Source organism: Vanacampus margaritifer, chromosome 9 (genome assembly GCF_051991255.1).
Source record: "Vanacampus margaritifer isolate UIUO_Vmar chromosome 9, RoL_Vmar_1.0, whole genome shotgun sequence".
In the NCBI taxonomy this organism is placed as follows: domain Eukaryota; kingdom Metazoa; phylum Chordata; class Actinopteri; order Syngnathiformes; family Syngnathidae; genus Vanacampus; species Vanacampus margaritifer.
This window is the reverse complement of record NC_135440.1, coordinates 10,098,889-10,116,464: the sequence shown is the minus strand read 5'-3', so window position 1 is coordinate 10,116,464 and position 17,576 is coordinate 10,098,889. Positions and strand designations below refer to the sequence as shown.

General features: G+C 40.3%; 1 protein-coding gene across 1 annotated transcript; it reads left to right on the top strand.

The window, feature by feature from the left end:
* Positions 1-218: 218 nt before the first annotated feature.
* On the top strand, positions 219-14,384 carry ptpn2a (protein tyrosine phosphatase non-receptor type 2a). The gene is made up of 9 exons (XM_077576230.1): positions 219-580; positions 2,894-2,984; positions 3,739-3,839; positions 4,009-4,107; positions 5,555-5,692; positions 5,953-6,162; positions 10,992-11,153; positions 12,502-12,683; positions 12,889-14,384. The coding sequence occupies exons 1-9, from the start codon at positions 524-526 to the stop codon at positions 13,076-13,078; spliced, it is 1,230 nt and encodes a 409-aa protein (XP_077432356.1). The 5' UTR covers positions 219-523; the 3' UTR covers positions 13,079-14,384.
* Positions 14,385-17,576: the final 3,192 nt, after the last annotated feature.

Genomic DNA, 17,576 nt, shown 5'->3' with positions numbered 1-17,576 from the left:
GAAACTCTGAATGTAGCCCATTTTAGCAGAGGCGGCCAGCATCCATGAGGAGATGTTTCAGTGGATAGAACAGGATTGATTGATTAGAAATTCTATCTTGGGTTTTCTGAGGAGGAAATTATATTTTCGATTGTTTAAATAAGGAAAAGGGACATATAAAACAAAATCAACATCAAGAAAACGTGAGTTTAAAACGTAAAGAGGGCGATATCTACAAAGCATGGACTCGAAGGTGGGCGGGGGAGAGCTGGCAAGCAAACGTCATCGGCGTGCAGTTGTAGTGGAGTAGCAGACAGACAGGCGGACAGACGGCCAGACAGGCGGACAGACGGCCAGACAGGCGGACAGACGGCCAGACAGGCGGACAGACAAACAGACTCTCCGCAGGGATCCCCACGGTCACAAACGACTGAGTGTGAACTGAACTGTGTAGATGACTGCCAGAGAGGTGTAACTTGGTGAAACGCTGGCGCAAACATTATTTAGTCATCCAGAAAGTGTCCGGGGCGCTATTCACATTACAATGGAGCAAGAATTCGAAGACATTGATTTTTCTGGAGGATGGCAAAACATTTACAACGTAAGTTTGTCGCTATAGTGGGCCTCTGGTGTTTTTATGACGCTCGTTTGCTAATTAAACTACTAGTAAGCTAATTGCATCGCTAGCAATGTAAGACAATTCTTTGCTTTTTTTTTGTTTGTTTTGTTTTTAACTTCGGCTACCGTTGCGAGCGAGGCGTCTGATTTTAGTCACGTGGCTATTTAATCTATTTTTGTGAATGGGACTTATTTAACCCATCCACAATTTAAAAGACGAAGAAGAGCTAGCTTTCTGTGCTAGTAGTCCTCGACTTCCGTAGCAAGAAAACGTGCAAATGCAGTGTTCCAAGTTGAGCTCAGTTAGCTAATACCATTTGACCGCAGCTGCAGCAGCACAAGCTAGCGTCAATTTCTGAGAAGTCGTCATCATCAGGACTTCCAAAGAAGGCACGTGTTGTACCGCCATCTCCAAGGGAGCCGTGCGTTTTGCATTATCACACGTCGGTTCCGGTTTAACTCAGGCTGTGACCATGTCAGATAAAACCAGGTTTTCAAAAGCAACTTTCACGCAACAAGAACAAGAACAAGAACAAGAGCAGCATTGACAATGAAAACGAACCGTTACTGTTATCGTCGAAAACAGCAAGCGAAGCTGTTGTTACATGTTGTTACATGTACAAGCAGCGTGGGAGAGTCCAATGTGTACAATGAGATATTTTGTAGCGGTTCTTACTACTACCAATATTAATAGTAAATAGTTGTGGTCAGAGGTTTTAGCAGTGATTTATAGTTTATGTTTCACTTTGAATCGTGTTTCACTGTTCCATTGTGCTGCTTCAACAGTTTACAAAGTTGTATACTAGCTACTGTATAAATTAACTGGAGCTAGTCAGTACAATTAAGTAAACATCGAATTATTTACATTATTTATTCGGCTTTACACAACCAGGATTTTTTTAACCTCTAAAGTTTTGAAAAGAAAACCCCCCGATAACCCATCACCAATTCGACCAGAAGATGGAGTAATATATCTATTTAAACAACTTTTATATTTACTCTACAGTCGACCGCCGCCATTCAAGCGGGATAGGGACACAAAACAACTTAATTCGTGGAGCCGATCAATTATATGATTGATCGAGTGGGCAAATTCGGACATTCCAGCCGATCACCTATTTTCCATAAAAACGAAAAGAAAAAAAGCATAATACCGCCCGGTCCCGATCCAGTCGATCAACTTGGTGTAAAAAGTCTATTATTTATAATAGACTTCAGTTGCTTGTACAGTATTTAGGACTCTGGTATTTTGTGTGATTGCTACATGCGCCTCATGCCGTTTTAATGTGTGGTTAATTTTTCTTGGGACCATGTAACATAACTTCCGCAAGTGACTTGTCACAACACCTGAGCTCTTCCAACGGTCATTATGATAAATAAAGATATGCAGTACTTACTCTAAGGCATGCAGTAGTGAGCAGGTTTAGCCTGGCACTGGAAATTGGCCCTAGCATTTTGACCAACCCTGGCTAGCTCTGCCACTGGTGATTCAGTTTGCCTTCTGTATTGTAAATTTATTAATGGGCTGCTCCTTCTAAGTTGTTGGCCAGTTTCTTCAGGTATAATGGATAATAAAAATAATAATAATGAAATAGCACTGCATCGGCCCCAAAAGATGGCCAGTCCAGTCTGTTTGTACGGTGGGTCATTTGCAATGTGACAGGACCATCTCTCGAAACAGGCAGAGTTCAGTGGACTTGTAAAGAGGGTGCTAAGTGTACTGTAATATTTGATCTTTGGGGTGTTAAGACGAAGCACAGCATACATGTTAAGACACATGGGAACTGTTTGAAATTGTTGGGGGAGGGAAAGAAGTTGGATGTCACTTGTATGTGTTCACGTACTGTAATTTTCAACTGAAGTGTTTTAAACTTTATTGTATCACTGAATCGTAAATTTAAATTTGCATAGCGTGAGAAGTGACATTACTATTAATACTCACTGGCTTGTTCTCGGAAAATAATTATTTTTTTATAGCGCTTTAACAATGGTCACAGAATGTTTTTGCTGACGCATGTGAATACAGAGTAGTAGTAAAAAGATATAACAAACAGCATTTATTAAGACCAGTCAAGCAGGAAAGTATGATCCATTAACAACTGAAACAATAATGCAGCATGCATTGCATTGCATTACTAGCAGAGTTCAACCTTGCAGCTCATTTAGCAAAAACAGATATGTCATCTTGGTGGACAAATTGGACAATACTGATTTTACAGATTATCTACATGTGTGGATGAGATTGTGCGGAACAAATAATCATTTTAAAGAAATGTGTTGTTCTCTTCTCCTACAGGAAATCCGTAACCAAGCCAACGAATATCCCTACAATGTGGCAAAACTTCCTGTGAATCGGAATTTGAATCGCTACAGAGATGTTAGTCCATGTGAGTCTCATGACACACTCGTATGTTGACATGGGCATGAATCATGATGTGTAACAAATTCTAAAGGTAATAATGTTGTATTGAAATAACGAGTAAACCCAGAAGAGCGCAGCAACATTTAGTGCAGTATCATATTGAACAGAAATGACAAAAAGTTCTTGCATATACAGTAATTTACTGTATAAACCTAAAACAATGAATGTTGGAAAAGTGAGTGAGGTTTTGTTACTGGGCTACACTGACATGTTAGCAGGAATCAGTTAAAGCTGAAGTTACTTGGTTTTAAGTGGCCTTGTGCGTTTAAATGTGAAGCTCTTCAGCTCGGTTCCACAGTTTCTCCATTGTGTATACAAAGCCCTTGATATTTATTGTTACGAGAATTCCCTCAACATCATAATACCATTCACCCTTCTTCAATTACTGTATTCATATGGATTGTTGTCAATAATTTCTTTGCAGTCTTTGTCAGTGTGTTTGTTTAATGTGAAGCTGTTGAGCTCAGTTCCACAGTGTTTCCATTGTATATACAAGTTTGTTGATATTCATTCTTACGAGAATTCTTGGAACATGATATCATTCACATTACTTCAAATACCGTATTCATATTAATTGTTCTTAATAATGTCTTTGTAACTTGTTCTGTGTCTCCTGAATTCTTGTAACATGATATCATTCACATTACTTCAAATACCGTATTCATATTAATTGTTCTTAATAATGTCTTTGTAACTTGTTCTGTGTCTCCTGACTTCAGATGATCACAGTCGGGTAAAACTTGAAAGTTCTGAAAATGACTACATCAATGCAAGTTTAGTCACAGTGGAAGAAGCCTGTAGAGCTTACATTCTTTCTCAGGTGAGGTGTGCTACTAGCAAGTTGTGTGTTTCTAATGCTTAATTCACGCTAATATTTTTGACACCAGCATGTTCAAGTAATTAAGTAGGCTTATTTGGAGAAAAATACAATGGATTAAAAAAAATGTCCTTGTGACTACAGTGTAACTTATTTTCACTGGTATTTACAGGGGCCTTTAAGGAACACTTGTGGTCACTTCTGGCTGATGATTTGGGAGCAGTGTTCCAAAGCTGTTATAATGTTGAACAGAATCATTGAAAAGGGATCAGTGAGTACATTTCAACTCATCTTACCAGCAGTCTTCATTGTCTAAAATAAAAATAGTCCTTTGTGTAGAAGAGGACTTTACTGCTTTTTGGAAATGGTGCTTAGGCTATCAAGAGTTATAGAAAGGCCTCACCTTTGCAACTAAACACTTTTCCCCAAAGGATCAACTCAATACTGTATCAGCTTGAGGTTTCATTTATGGTACTGCCGACTATAATGGCCCTGAAAATAAGAATTGTGCGGAATTGTACATGTGGACGACTGCAGCCTGGCGCATACATACATAGCACCATTCATCCAATTAATTGTTTTTCTTCAATTTATTACGTTATGATCGTTCGTGAGAAGGATCAAAATCATAATTAGATTTCAGTTAATTTCCCAGCCCTACCATTGTGTGATTAGATCCTAATCAGCCAATATGAATCTCTAAAACGGCATTGCTGGATAGACGATGTGCCTTGATTATTTTTGTTGCCGTTTAAAAATGTTGACACGTGTGAAAAAGTTGCCTGTGCCACCTCATTTGCTGCTTGCACCCGGCTTTCAAGACGTGATATTTAAAGAGCCACTCAACAGCCTACTAGACCCATGCTCCAACCCTAAATATTATTTGAAAACGGCGCTCAAAGGCAACACTCCGTTGCTTGGAGGACCGTTGGGTTTGCGAGGGGGTAGAGGGTTGGGTGTGATTTGGCTGTGATTGACAGCAGCAGTGAAAACTACGATCTAAATAATTTTTATACCAAGACAAGCTATGCTAAATAAACTCACTAGGATAATAAATCACTAACCTGAAAATCAACGTAAAGATGTTCACAAACGCTACTATTCCAATTCGCTAAGGAGGCATGTACGAGACTGAGCCGGTGGCGCCATGTACGAGCTTGCCTGAGGTTGCAATTATGCTTTAGGCCAGAGGTGGCAGTCGCAAGTAAAAAGGTGACAACCTCTGCAATGCATCTTTAATAAAGTCCCTGGAAAGTGTAAATAAATGTCTTATGTTTTTAACAAGTTACAACCTTACCAAATTTGGCTAATTTAAAGAATTGGCAAGTATACAAAATGAATTTTCAAAATCATGAAAAATCAGATCATCAGCGCTGTGGGTGTGTTTGCTGAATGTGCTGAAACCACGCCCTGCTACAATGCCTACAACATTCTTACGTATTTGAAATTGAGCAAGCAAAATTATATACGCTTAAGCAGGAATATATCCCACCGAGTCGTCACAGGGCTTTTCTACACTCCAACGAAAGACCGCAGCTACCAACTAGCTTGCCAGTTAAAAGGCTTCCTGCATCATCACCTCACCTCATCCACATTGGTTGGAATGTGTAATTAAGTTTGTGTCTATTTTTGCATATGCAAACATTTAGTTAACCAGGCCCTTACTTTTTTTTCTTTTTTTCTACCAATCTTAGTTAATTCCTTTTTAATTTTTCCAGGAAAAGTGTGCACAGTATTGGCCAACTACGGAGGAACTACAAATGTCTTTCACTGACACAGGTTTTGTTGTCAGGCTACTTTCAGAGGAGGACCATTCATATTTCACAATCCGAGAGCTAAAATTACAAAACATAAAGGTAAGCTCTAGTCCTGCTTAAGGAAGACTTATGTGGCGTGTTTATTTTTGGATAAGAGCGCTTTTTGTATGATGAAATTGTCAGCTTCTAATTTTTTTCCCTTGAGTTGTGTTGTCAAATACAGCAGCAACATGGAAATGCTGTAGTGATCATTCTCATGTTCCTTGTAATTTTTCTACAATGACAAATCAGCCTGTTCATGCAGAACTCTGTTCACACAGCTGAAGATTACTGTTAATGTTACACATTGTCTGTTATAGACAGGGGAGTGGAGAACGATTTATCACTTTCACTACACCGCATGGCCGGATTTTGGTGTTCCGGAATCTCCTGCCTCCTTCCTCAACTTCCTTTTCAAGGTTCGGGAGTCTGGTTCACTAGGCACGGAGCATGGGCCCTCCGTTGTGCACTGCAGTGCTGGGATTGGGCGTTCTGGGACCTTTGCCTTGGTGGACACCTGCCTGGTCTTGGTGAGAACAGAGAATGTCTTGAGATGTGGCCAGTGTGGATAGTACATGTGGCAAAGAGTTGATATAAGTTGAAAAAGAGTCCCGAATATACCCCCCAAAGTCAGTATGATCTAATACTAATAACCAGGTGCAGGTGGTGGTCAGCTATGAAAACTTTGTGAGGTTTGTATTTGTAAAATCAATTTGACCTCATAATGCGTTCACAGATGCACATAAACACATACAAAAATACACTACATGCAGTGTAGGTATGCAATGAAAGTAAAGGAATGAAAAAGGTGTATATGTTGCTGCATGCCTGTGAGGATTCCAGGTGTGTGTGAGGTTTAAGTTTTGTTTGTCCTGACAGCCTAAATTTAAAATGTAAGTGAAATTGACTGAGATGGAATTTGAATACATCTGTTCTGTTGCTAATTGATCCCCATCCTTCTGCAGAGGGTCTAATGTAAGGTTTCGGGTATTCACTAACCAAATGTAAGCATTTAAAAACATACCTGCATAGATTAAGGACACACACCGAATAACAGATAACTATTAGGCCAGTGAAAAAAAGGAACTTAGCCGATGCTTTCTTTTCAAAGGGATGAGGTTCACAAATGCAAAAAATGCTCATCCACCTCTTTCAACAGTGGAAGCCCCAGGCATGAAAGGCAAGAGTAGTTAAAATTGGATACTCCTGAAAGTCAACTTGCAGCTCTCATCGATGTACTAGAGCAAGGAAAGGATAATGTGACTCTTACCTATGATGAAATTAGAGTCTTCCTTACTCCATCCAGCGAAACAAGACGTGTGGATACCTGTGAGGTAGTGACAAAGACATTCTGAAAATTGCATATGAGAGAATGGCTGGCATTGATAACTTTGACAGCAAAGTAGTGAAGCAACAACTTGGGGACCTGCTTAAGAGAAATCCTGCCCACTCCATCTATGGGTCTACAGTTTCATCTGTTAGTGAATTCTCTAATAGAAGATTCAGTCAACACTGCAAGTTCCATTGTAACAAGCTAAGAGGGCAGGATTAGCAGGAAAGGAAGCCAGGTATGAAATGTTTCTGGAAGACGAGAGACAACATGAAAGCTTTCAGCTATCCGAGGCACCTGATAAACTATATTACCTGAAGAAGTTTTGGAGGTCCAGCTTGAAAGACGCTTGATGGCGTCTTTTATAGAAATGATGAATACTATAATCAGAGGAGGGCATTCCGTCACTGACGGACATACGGACAAAGCACTGATGGAAGTGTTTTTTTCCGTCCGTCAGTGAAATCATCAGTCCGTCACTGATTGACGCCCGGACGGACGGGTGACAAACAGTAGCCTACTGATGGAACACCCGTCTCTGTCTCTCGGTCCTAAACTATTGGTGACGGAGTGATGATGGAAGCATGGTTAAAATAAAATGACGGACTGACGATTCCAGTTTGGTTTGACTTAAAAAAAAAAAAAAAAAGACGGACCGACTATGTCGGAAGGGTGCTAAGGAAATGATGGACCAGCAACATTTTGTAAAATGCCCACCTATGCCTACAACGAGTAGAACCATCTCAAGGCCATTGGAATCACAATGTCACAGTATCCACTAGCCCTCATGGCATGAAAACTTTCCCTCCTTCAAATTTTGCCAACTTTGTTTCTGTCGAATCCGATATAGTATGCAGTCCAATCAATCCTTTACATGGTCTGCTTTTATTTGATGACAAAATGTGTTCACCACTCATACTGACACAAAATGAACAAACCTCTGCATGTGTTGCAAGGATGACAAGCATCAGCTTCACATGTGCCCATGACTTAATGGTAAGGTTCCTGGAAGAACTGCAAACAGATGTACAGTATGAATCCCGGTAATTTTGCCAAAGAATGATGTCAACGCCACACCTGTGAGCTATGCGAGGGAAGGCACCCAACCTTTCTCTTTATATAGTAGTACGTTTACATGGTAGTACCTTTTGTTGACAGTTAAGTAAGCAAAAACTTGCAAGCAAATGCCTATCCTGTAAAATTGAAAATTAGAACTATGCTTGGAGAGAACATTATCATGGGAGGTGGTAAAATATCTGAACAACAGGTGAGAGGCTATTATTCTTGTACTCACATTGACTTTCCTCCTGCATACGCAAAAGACTGCATTCCAAGGAACCGCAAACATATACCAACTCATAAAATAGTACAGCAATGACCTTACTTCAAAGCAATAGAACACGCCATCTCTTTTCAACTGCAGTGTTGGACTCCTTACAACTCACAAAGCACTCCAACCCTTACAAATAGTGTCTAGAAACAAGCCCTATGCCATTCTTAAAAGAATTGGGTTGGCTACTCTTCTCCATTTCTCGAAAAAACAGGACCCAGCCTATATCAAGAAAAGCTTATAGATATAATAAAGGCTCTGAAGTTGGACTTTAAAGGCCAAAAAGAGATAAGAAGGCACCAAGAAAATCTTGGATTCTTGAACACACAAGAAGGCATAAAGGAAAAATGAGAAGGAACACACTTTCTCTAATCCAGTACGTTCCAGTTTTGTTGCTAAAGATTTACATGTTGGTGACAAAATTAAAGGTGCAATCTACTGTGGCACGTGCCATTCAGCTGGCATGTAAGGACAAGACAGCTCTATGGTAAAGGACATATAGAAATCATAACGGCCCAAACACCAAAAAACTAAATTACAGAAACCAAGAGTCTTGTCAACCCGCTAGCCAAGTTGTCACAGTCACAAGTACCAAGGCAGTGGCTCGCCCTTTACGACCTAGAATCATCAAATCGAATGCTGTCTGCAGTGAGTGAATGGGAAAGTGCTCAACGTGTCATAGCAATTTGGCCTGCAAAGTCAAGCATAAGCTACTAACCAATGGAAATCAGATACCATATTGCAATAAGCTGCATCACACTGATGTCATTGTAAATATGGAATGTATCAAGATGGGAAGAAAACTTGTTCATGGTAGACACCATCAAACACCCAGTTGGCATCCCTAAACGACAACATTAGGATGAAGGCCATCTTGCAATTACATTGCTGGAAATACAAGTACCTTCGGAACGTCACCATAAATTGGAGCAATTGAAATTGAAAAGGTAGATCTACCTCAGAATGTTTGGAGATTGGCTAAAGTTGTTGAGACAATGACGGCTAAAGATGGACTTGGAAAAAAAGTTGATTCGTTTCGTAGACCAGAAGATGTGAACAGATGCACAGGGCACTGGCAAGCCATCACCGGGTGAACGTCCTGTTCAGAAGCTTATCCTGCTCCCACAGGCTGCTTAATCACCCGCTTCACTACAAAATCCGTGTTCACAGTGTTTTGTTTTTTCTTTTACATGAGCTTCTTGTGTTTAGTAATTATTGAATCGCAAACGTTGCAGGTCATTATGTTTAGAAATCCTTTCTTTTCATTTAATTTTTCTTTACATCTGTCACTGTTTTGTAAATCACCTGCAATTTGGTGGAGTGTAAATGACTTTCAGTACGGCTTTTTATTAATTTCCACGTATCCCACTTATCTTCAGAGGTAATGCACAGTTAGTACTGTGGCATTGAAAGGCCGGTTTTCCCATTGAAATCTATGGATTTTCCAATTTCTCATATGTAGAAGGAGATTAAAGCACAGTGAATAATAAAATAAATTTTAAAAAAGCGCATCAAGGAGAAAAGCAGTAGATCCAAGGATTAATTTAGCACCTGATTGAAAAGGGGCTATTAGAAATTAAGTGATTTATGTGCATTTTGTAGTTTATTGTGTGTGCTAGCAAGGCCTTTGATGTACTGTGTATTTCATGATTTCTCATAGATATTACTGTTTGTACTGAATACGGTACGTGTTTATTGAATGGTCAACTTTTGTTAAAGGATCTTTAGATTTGTAGTTGTCTAAGAAGTGTAAAATTGCATGCCGTGTTTATATCTTGGATCTTTCGTGTTATTTTTGTTTTATGTAAGAGCTTGTTATTTCGTTAGATATAGAATCTTATATTTTAAATTTTCTTTTCCCATAGCGTTTACATTGTGTTCGCTACAGCCCAAGAAATTAAAGTTTTTTTTTTTTTGAACCGTCAGTTAAAGAGTTTGACCATCAATATTTAGATCAGGTATTTAGTGAAAGTTGAGACAAAGTAGCACCCACAGAATCTTTTGTTGTTGCATAATAACTTTAAAGCTGTGATTAATTGCTTTTGATTTAGCAATATACGAGATTATCTAAATTTGTATTGTGAGACTTATTATGACCCAAACTTTGTAATTTGCAGATGATGCCGATGGACTTTTTATTTTACAGCATACCAGGCAAACATGATTCATCCAACCTAAACTTGAACAAAGACCGCAAGGAAACTTGTTGACGAGACCTTATATCGGTGGTGTCCAAACTCGGTCCTCGTGGGCCAGAGTCCTGCAGGTTTTGGATGTTTCTCTTCTCTAACATACCTGAAGCTCATCAGCAAAGTCTGCATAAGTCTGATAATGATCCTGTTTATTGGAACAGGTGCGTTGGTGCAGGGAAACATCCAAAACCTGCAGGACTCCGGCCCTCAAGGACCAAGTTTGAACACCACTGCCTCAGATAGTTTAAAATACCAAATAGACAACATTTGAAAGACTCAGATGCCGGTCCAACTATTGGACTTATCTGCTCTGATAGAACTCTACCAATAAATGGCAAGATAGTTGTAAAAGGCACCTGCACTATCAGATTGGAGAGTTTTCCCCCTATAGCCTTAGTCACTTTAGTCCAAGATTCAGGTTTTACTTAAAGTGATTAAGAAGGCAAGTTTTGAAAAGCATGAATTTGCCTATTTCTTTTTATCAAAAAGGGAAAATCTGTTTCACAGATGGATCGAAGGAATAATCCATCCTCAGTGGGCATACAAAGGGTCCTTCTGGACATGAGGGAATACCGCATGGGCCTGATCCAGACTCCTGACCAACTGCGCTTCTCGTATATGGCCGTCATCGAGGGAGCCAAACTCCTTGGAACCAACAGTTCAGCACAGGTAGCTCTTCGACTGGAGGTTGACAGCAAATATTGTTATTTTAATACATCTTAGTAAATGTAAAAAAATATATATATAGTGAATTGGTAAAGCGATTATTAAGAGGTGAACACCTTATCATTCCAAGGGAGGAAAATATAAAGAGATTTATTTAAAGAAGAAATTAAGTGCCAACAAAAGAAAACCGCGCCACCTATGACACTTTTCCTAAAAACAAATACAAAGGACCCAAGATTACATTTCCATGTTACGAATGGCATACATGTCATTGCAATATTAAGTACAAAAATTATGTTTGAATCAGTGATATCCAGTAAGGTTCATTGCTGGTGAAACACAGGTAGCTGATGGTGTGCTCTCATGTCCTAATGTGGGTGTTATTTTTACGAATTATTGACCAATCTTAAGTGTTGAACATGGCTTGCTCTCTTTGACAATACAATGTTAATGGTTGATAAGAAACAAGTTTTTTGGGGTCTCCTGAATAATAATGAGTTGAGTATGAGGATTTCAGCCCGACACCAGTGATATATTAAATACATTAACCCTTTTTCACACTGTACTTGGCTTTTAAAGTGTTCACGGCAGCAGGGCAGGGCGACACTGGTTGCTCAGCTACCAAAGTCATGTCTTTTCTTGCTAATTTGGACATAAAGTAGTTACAACAGAAAGCCCTTTGTATTGTTAAAATGCTAAAACCATACATTTCTCCCACTTACAACCAACCTGCTGGAATATTCAACATGGTGTAGATCTCAGTCCATTGCTGTGCCTTCTTTTCCAGTTGTATCCCAAAGCATGGAAAAGTGCTTTTATATTTTTTTCCCATGTTGTTCATTGTATAACTTCATCAATATCTTGCTGTTGTTGCCCTGAAATCACTCCACCACCACCTGTCTTGTATCTGCCATCTGCCATCACAGCGCGCTGCCATCCCAATAGAACGTTTCTCAATTCAACTTAAACTTCAAATGTCGCACCATTGCAGTGAATGGGTTGGTGAACGGCGCTCTGCTAAGTGCGGTGTGAAAAGGCCTTTCGCCTGACTAAGGGAAATTAAAGTGCATATTAAGTGTCTGAAAACTTTATATTTTAGACAATAATTGTTCAAAGAGTATGTACTTCCTATTTGAATCCTTCTGCAGCATATTTAGTTGGAGCCAAAGAAGTTGCGCCCTCTGTTGCTTTCTGCCAACAGGTGCCCCCCCGGCCCATAGTAGAGCTTTTCCATCAGACAAGCCACAACCTTTGCTACTCTCACAAATTAATAAACAGCTTACCACGTTATACAATGTAGTTCTCCTTATAAGCTTAATTATTCTGTTCATTGTACTTTCCCTGGCATCAGGTCAAGCCTGAAGTGACATCCAGAGATGATTTGGAGACAGATCTGCCTCCGCCTCCACCTCCACCTAGACCTCACTTAAACAACAGTAGACCTTGCCTAGGGTCCCAGCTGACCTCTAAAGACCACATGCTGGTAGACAAGCCTCAGCACCAAGACTATAGCGAGGCAGAGAGCACTGGACGGTAAGAAAATTTGGCTTTTTGACTGTTTTACCTGTCAAAGAAATCTCACTGACTTGCGTTTAGCTGCAGTCCCCCCTGCAGTTTTATGTTTTTTTGTGGTAACTTTCTTACTCAAAAGAATTCCCACTTTAGGCCTCTAATTTGTTTTGCTAGAGTCATGACATAACCGTTTAGTTTTGATCCATTGCTTCCCTTCCTCTTGCAGTTTGAAGAAGCGACACCGTGAAGACAGGATTGCCAGCACCTCACAGAAGGTTCAGCAGATAAAACAGAGACTGACCGACTCGGAGAGAAAAAAAGAGAAGTGGCAGTACTGGAGACCCATTCTGCGTAATGTCGGTGCTGGTGCCGCATTGGCTTTTGGTCTGCTGGTGTGCTGGATGTACTCCCAGTGAGCATCTCTGTCACATCGAACTAACTCTTTTTTTGCACCAGTACCTGAGATTAGGTACTTGTCAAAGTAGATTTAGAGGGTATTTATTTCTTAAGGTCACAATGCAGGAGCGCTAGATCAAAAGACTGTATATTTTTAATAGACCTAAACAAAATTATTTACATCTCAGGATCTTGGTGCCAGCATGAGGATTTCCTTTTCTTCTTGTCTCTGAATGTACTGTATCATTTCATGGAGAATTGAAAGGTACAGTGCAAAAGAAGATTTTACCCCCCATTTTTTTTTAATTTACAATGTTCTAATGTGTTTAATCCATACTCGGTCACATTTTAAAAATTCAAAATTACTTTTCAGGATTTTGATACTCGAGTGTTGGAGCTTCTTCCCACTCTCCAATTGCCTGTTTTCATGAATGCATTTAGCATTAGTGAAATGCATCACTTGTTCTTCCATTCACATTCAGCAGGGCATCCCAAAATAGATTAAGTATATATTTTTAGATGACTGGACACTTGGAGAGCTGCCTCGCATTTGTTTTCATCTCAGAAAAAAAAAATGTTTTTCATTATATGAGTGAACATTTAGCTTTCATGTCCTTTGTTTGGATCTGACAAATGGTCGGGTCTTTCACCTCATGGTGCACGTATTGACCCACTGGATGGGCTGATTTTTGTGTCAGAACAGGTTATCCCACTGTTGTTCTTTAAAGAAACCAAAGCAAACCTGTTCATTTTCTCGGTCAATTTTTGTACTTCTATTAGGTGGAATGTATATTCTGCTGGATCTGTGACACAACTGACTCCTATTACTTGTTGCACTTCGGTGTTGCATGTAACCGCTTTGGTTTGCAACTAACTGGGACCAAGCTATATTAGTTAGAAGTGCACAGCGGATTAAAATTCCTCTATGAGCAAACATAAACGTGTTTGCTGTTTGAGGATGTGCCTTCATACTATTTTTAAATGGAACCAATGTGTGCTTCAAGGTTTCCTGCAAGCTCAAGATCTAAGTTCCTGTAAGCTTAAAAAAAAAAAAAAAAAAAAAAAAAAACACGTGCCCAAGGATGTTGTCAATTCTGTCATAAGCATGGGCTGATTTATGTTGGACATCTAGACATTGAATGAATAGTTCACTGTCTAGCATTTATCTTTTTTTTTTTAACCCATAAACATTTTTATTCATAGCATTCCACTTATTTTGCTTTCCTGATTCAATGTTTTAAGTTTGGACCATGACAAAATTTGTTTTGAACAAAACAAAACTTCTGAAATAGTCCTTAAATAAAACAATATCCCCTTTTTCCAAAACCTGGCCTTAAATCTGTTATTTTGTAGATGACACTTACCGTATTCATGATAACTTCAGTCTTTCTGCTCTGCTTTTGCTGTACTGTTGCTGTCATTTCATTCAGTGCATGAATTTAATCATTCTTGGCAGACTGGCAGTGTTCTCCCCATGGATTCCAGGAAATTATTCCGTATTTCAAGAGAAGTTCTGGCTCATATTGAGCACCATAGTAATTTCATTTGCTGTAGATTGCAGTGCTTGCGTGCACATCTTGAAGAGAATGGACTTAGTAGTTTGTTCAGTTAAAAAAGCAACAACAAAGTAAAAACCTGGTGGGGCGTTGTCTAAATCAGTGTACTTAAAATAATTAAACTGTAAAATAGAGATTGTTCAATAGATAATTTTAGATTGCGTGATGTCCCTGCACCGCCTGGTACTGCCAAGTTGCACCCCAACCCATGAAGCATGCATCTGTAGAATTAATCTCCTGCTGGGACAGAAGAGACCTCAGCCCTTGTTAAAGTACTATTTGGTTGTCACAACCACCTAGAACATCTGTCCCTCCACTGAGACGGTGACTTCAGGCCCTTGGGCAGTCATGCATAAGTTTGTGTCTGTGTGAGAACCATGGCGGATCCAGATGGAGGCTGTTCAACCATCAGTCCCAAAGACACCACCCTGAATTCCGCTACTAACCTACCCAGAAACTGCAGATACCTCAGGCATGGCAGTTCTCTTCCAGCGTGATATACAGTGAGCAGCCAAAAGGTGTCGTTACACATTTAGGTGGGCAACTATGGGGACCGTGTCCAAGGTAACCTCCAGTGGTCTGGGTCGGAACAAGATTGCACTTGTTCAAGTTTGCGCTTCAACCCAACCATCTCACATGGCGTAAGGACAGCATCTGTATCATGGGAGACTTGATTGTGGCTGGGATCACGGATCACCCAGTCATCGAAACCGTGGCGAATCTTTAGGTCCTGTGCCTGAAGGGGGTACAAGGCCAGAACCATTTCTGAGTCAACACCCTGGGGGACAGTGATAGTCCAAACGATGACACTCAACTTTAAGTAGCTACCCTGAAAAGCAAACTGTAGGTCCTTTCAGTGAGCGATGAATACGCAAAAAAAAAAGCATCTTCCAAATTGATGGTCGTTAACAATTCGTCCTTGAAAGTACTTCCTCCGCATTGCGCATTATTGACATGGAATAACTTAAAAAAAAAAAAAACATTCAAACCCCACAGGACAGGTCTACCACCAGACATAGGCATCCGATCTTGTTTGGAACGAGAAAGTATCTGGAATAAAAAACAACCCTTATGGTCCTGGTGAGAATAAGTCCAATTGTCCCATCAAGGCGGCTATTTCCTGGTTGAATGCATGGACCTTTACCAGGTCTGTGATGACAGATTTTTGAAACTGGACGAAAATTGATGACCAGCGATGGAACGAACTGTAGCCGGTATCCCAGAGACAACATGGTCAGCACCCACATATGAGGTGTGCTGGCAGCCCATACTGAAATTGTCCCAGCGTGAATTGACAACATGTCTGCTTACTCGGTATGGTCACGACACCCTCTGCCTTTTGAAAAGCCTGGTAGGCTGGTGACCTAGCTACAGTGATCAAGGGTCAGGACTTTTTAACAGCTTGCCGTGGAGCTGTGAATGAACCCTCAGATGCAGAATAGGTAGGCTGACCAGCCAGCCTGCCAACTGTAGTCTCGTCTGAGAGGCCTGTGCCGTGGACTTCAGTCCCTCAACTGATGGATCACTAAAAACCTCACCAAGAACCACAAGTAATCCTCTCAACGTCAACCTACAATTCTCAGTCAATGGATTTATACAGCCAACCCTGGCAACGCCCTTACGTCAGCGTGGACAGCAGATAGCAAAATTCCATTTAGATGAAAGCAGATGTCTGAAGCGAAGCGTCACCCAGATCCTGTGTAGGGCATTAAATCTCCTGCGAAGATGTTTGGCTCAGTCAGAAGCGTGACAGAATTTCCAAAATGACCCAGATGCGCACCAATGACTTATGCCCTCTGTCAGCTATAGCAGCCTTGGGTACATGGCACTGGGCCACAGGTGCCATGATCAGGGAAACCACGGCTGGTTCCAAAGACAGCATATGGGTCAGGCCAAATGAGAAATGCAAGAAGCCTTCCATCAGATGTCAACCTGGAAATGCTTTTGTATCCCACCAGCATGCCTGTAGTTCCCCAAAAATATATGTTGGAAGGAGAGACCAAAAAGTGGTGAGGAACTTTGTCCACTAAAACTTTTACTGGAGCCCATGGAATGCACTGCAGGTGCAGGCAACTCTAAACGTGCAAGAGCCACTCATGGAGAAGATATGAGCGATACGGTTTCTCCTAATGACCCGGAATAATTGCTAGCTTGACTTAGCCTCAAGGTTTGATAGCAGCCAGCAGCCATTCCAGGAATCCAACAAGCTTACATTTCATTTCAGAAGTTGTGGTTTCGAATTCAAAGTTTGCATATTCTCCCTGTGCTTCTCTGGGCAGTTTTTTTTTTCGCATTACGAATACAAAAGCAAGTAGGCCATCGCAGATGGAAACTTCCTGCACGTTGTGGCTTAATAATCATCTAATTTTTACACTGATCTCTTTTATTGATGACACATTTTGCTTCATTCAACGCATTGCAGAAAGATCATGATTTAGTAGTAGACACTTTTTCAGATACTTACAGACATGTAGCTTTGACAAGAAAACTACCATTTCCCTCTTTGCTACCGAAGGAGGGGATTATCAGCAATCTGCTGTATAAAATAATGGGACAAGACCAGGCGGGCCTGGGATTAAGACTTGGGTATTATGTTCACTGACGAATTGAGACAATCCATCTTGAAGCGCTTACATAACACTACATTGTGCTAGAGACATGGCCTTATGCAATTTAAAATTGTTCATTGTTTACATTTAAACTACTATCAAGGGATTCCATTAGAGAAGATGCGACACAACTGGAATGAGACTTTGCATCTCCCACCTGTATTGTTGCAGCCAAAGACTACATGGTAATTGATCTAAAAAAAAAAAAAAAAAGTTTTAAATGTTATTTTACATAGACCGATTCAATTCAAACACTCAATAAGCACTGGAGCAAAACAATATCTTGACCTCAAGCATGGCTGTCCAGAGGTTTGACATCGTGGGAAAACTGTCTATACATTACATGCATGAAG

Coding starts and splice junctions, on each gene's coding strand:
- ptpn2a (XM_077576230.1), top strand. CDS start 524: ATGGAGCAAGAATTCGAAGACATTGATTTTTCTGGAGGATGGCAAAAC. Junction 4,108..5,554: donor GAATCATTGAAAAGGGATCA/GTGAGTACATTT, acceptor TAATTTTTCCAG/GAAAAGTGTGCACAGTATTG. Junction 5,693..5,952: donor TAAAATTACAAAACATAAAG/GTAAGCTCTAGT, acceptor TGTCTGTTATAG/ACAGGGGAGTGGAGAACGAT.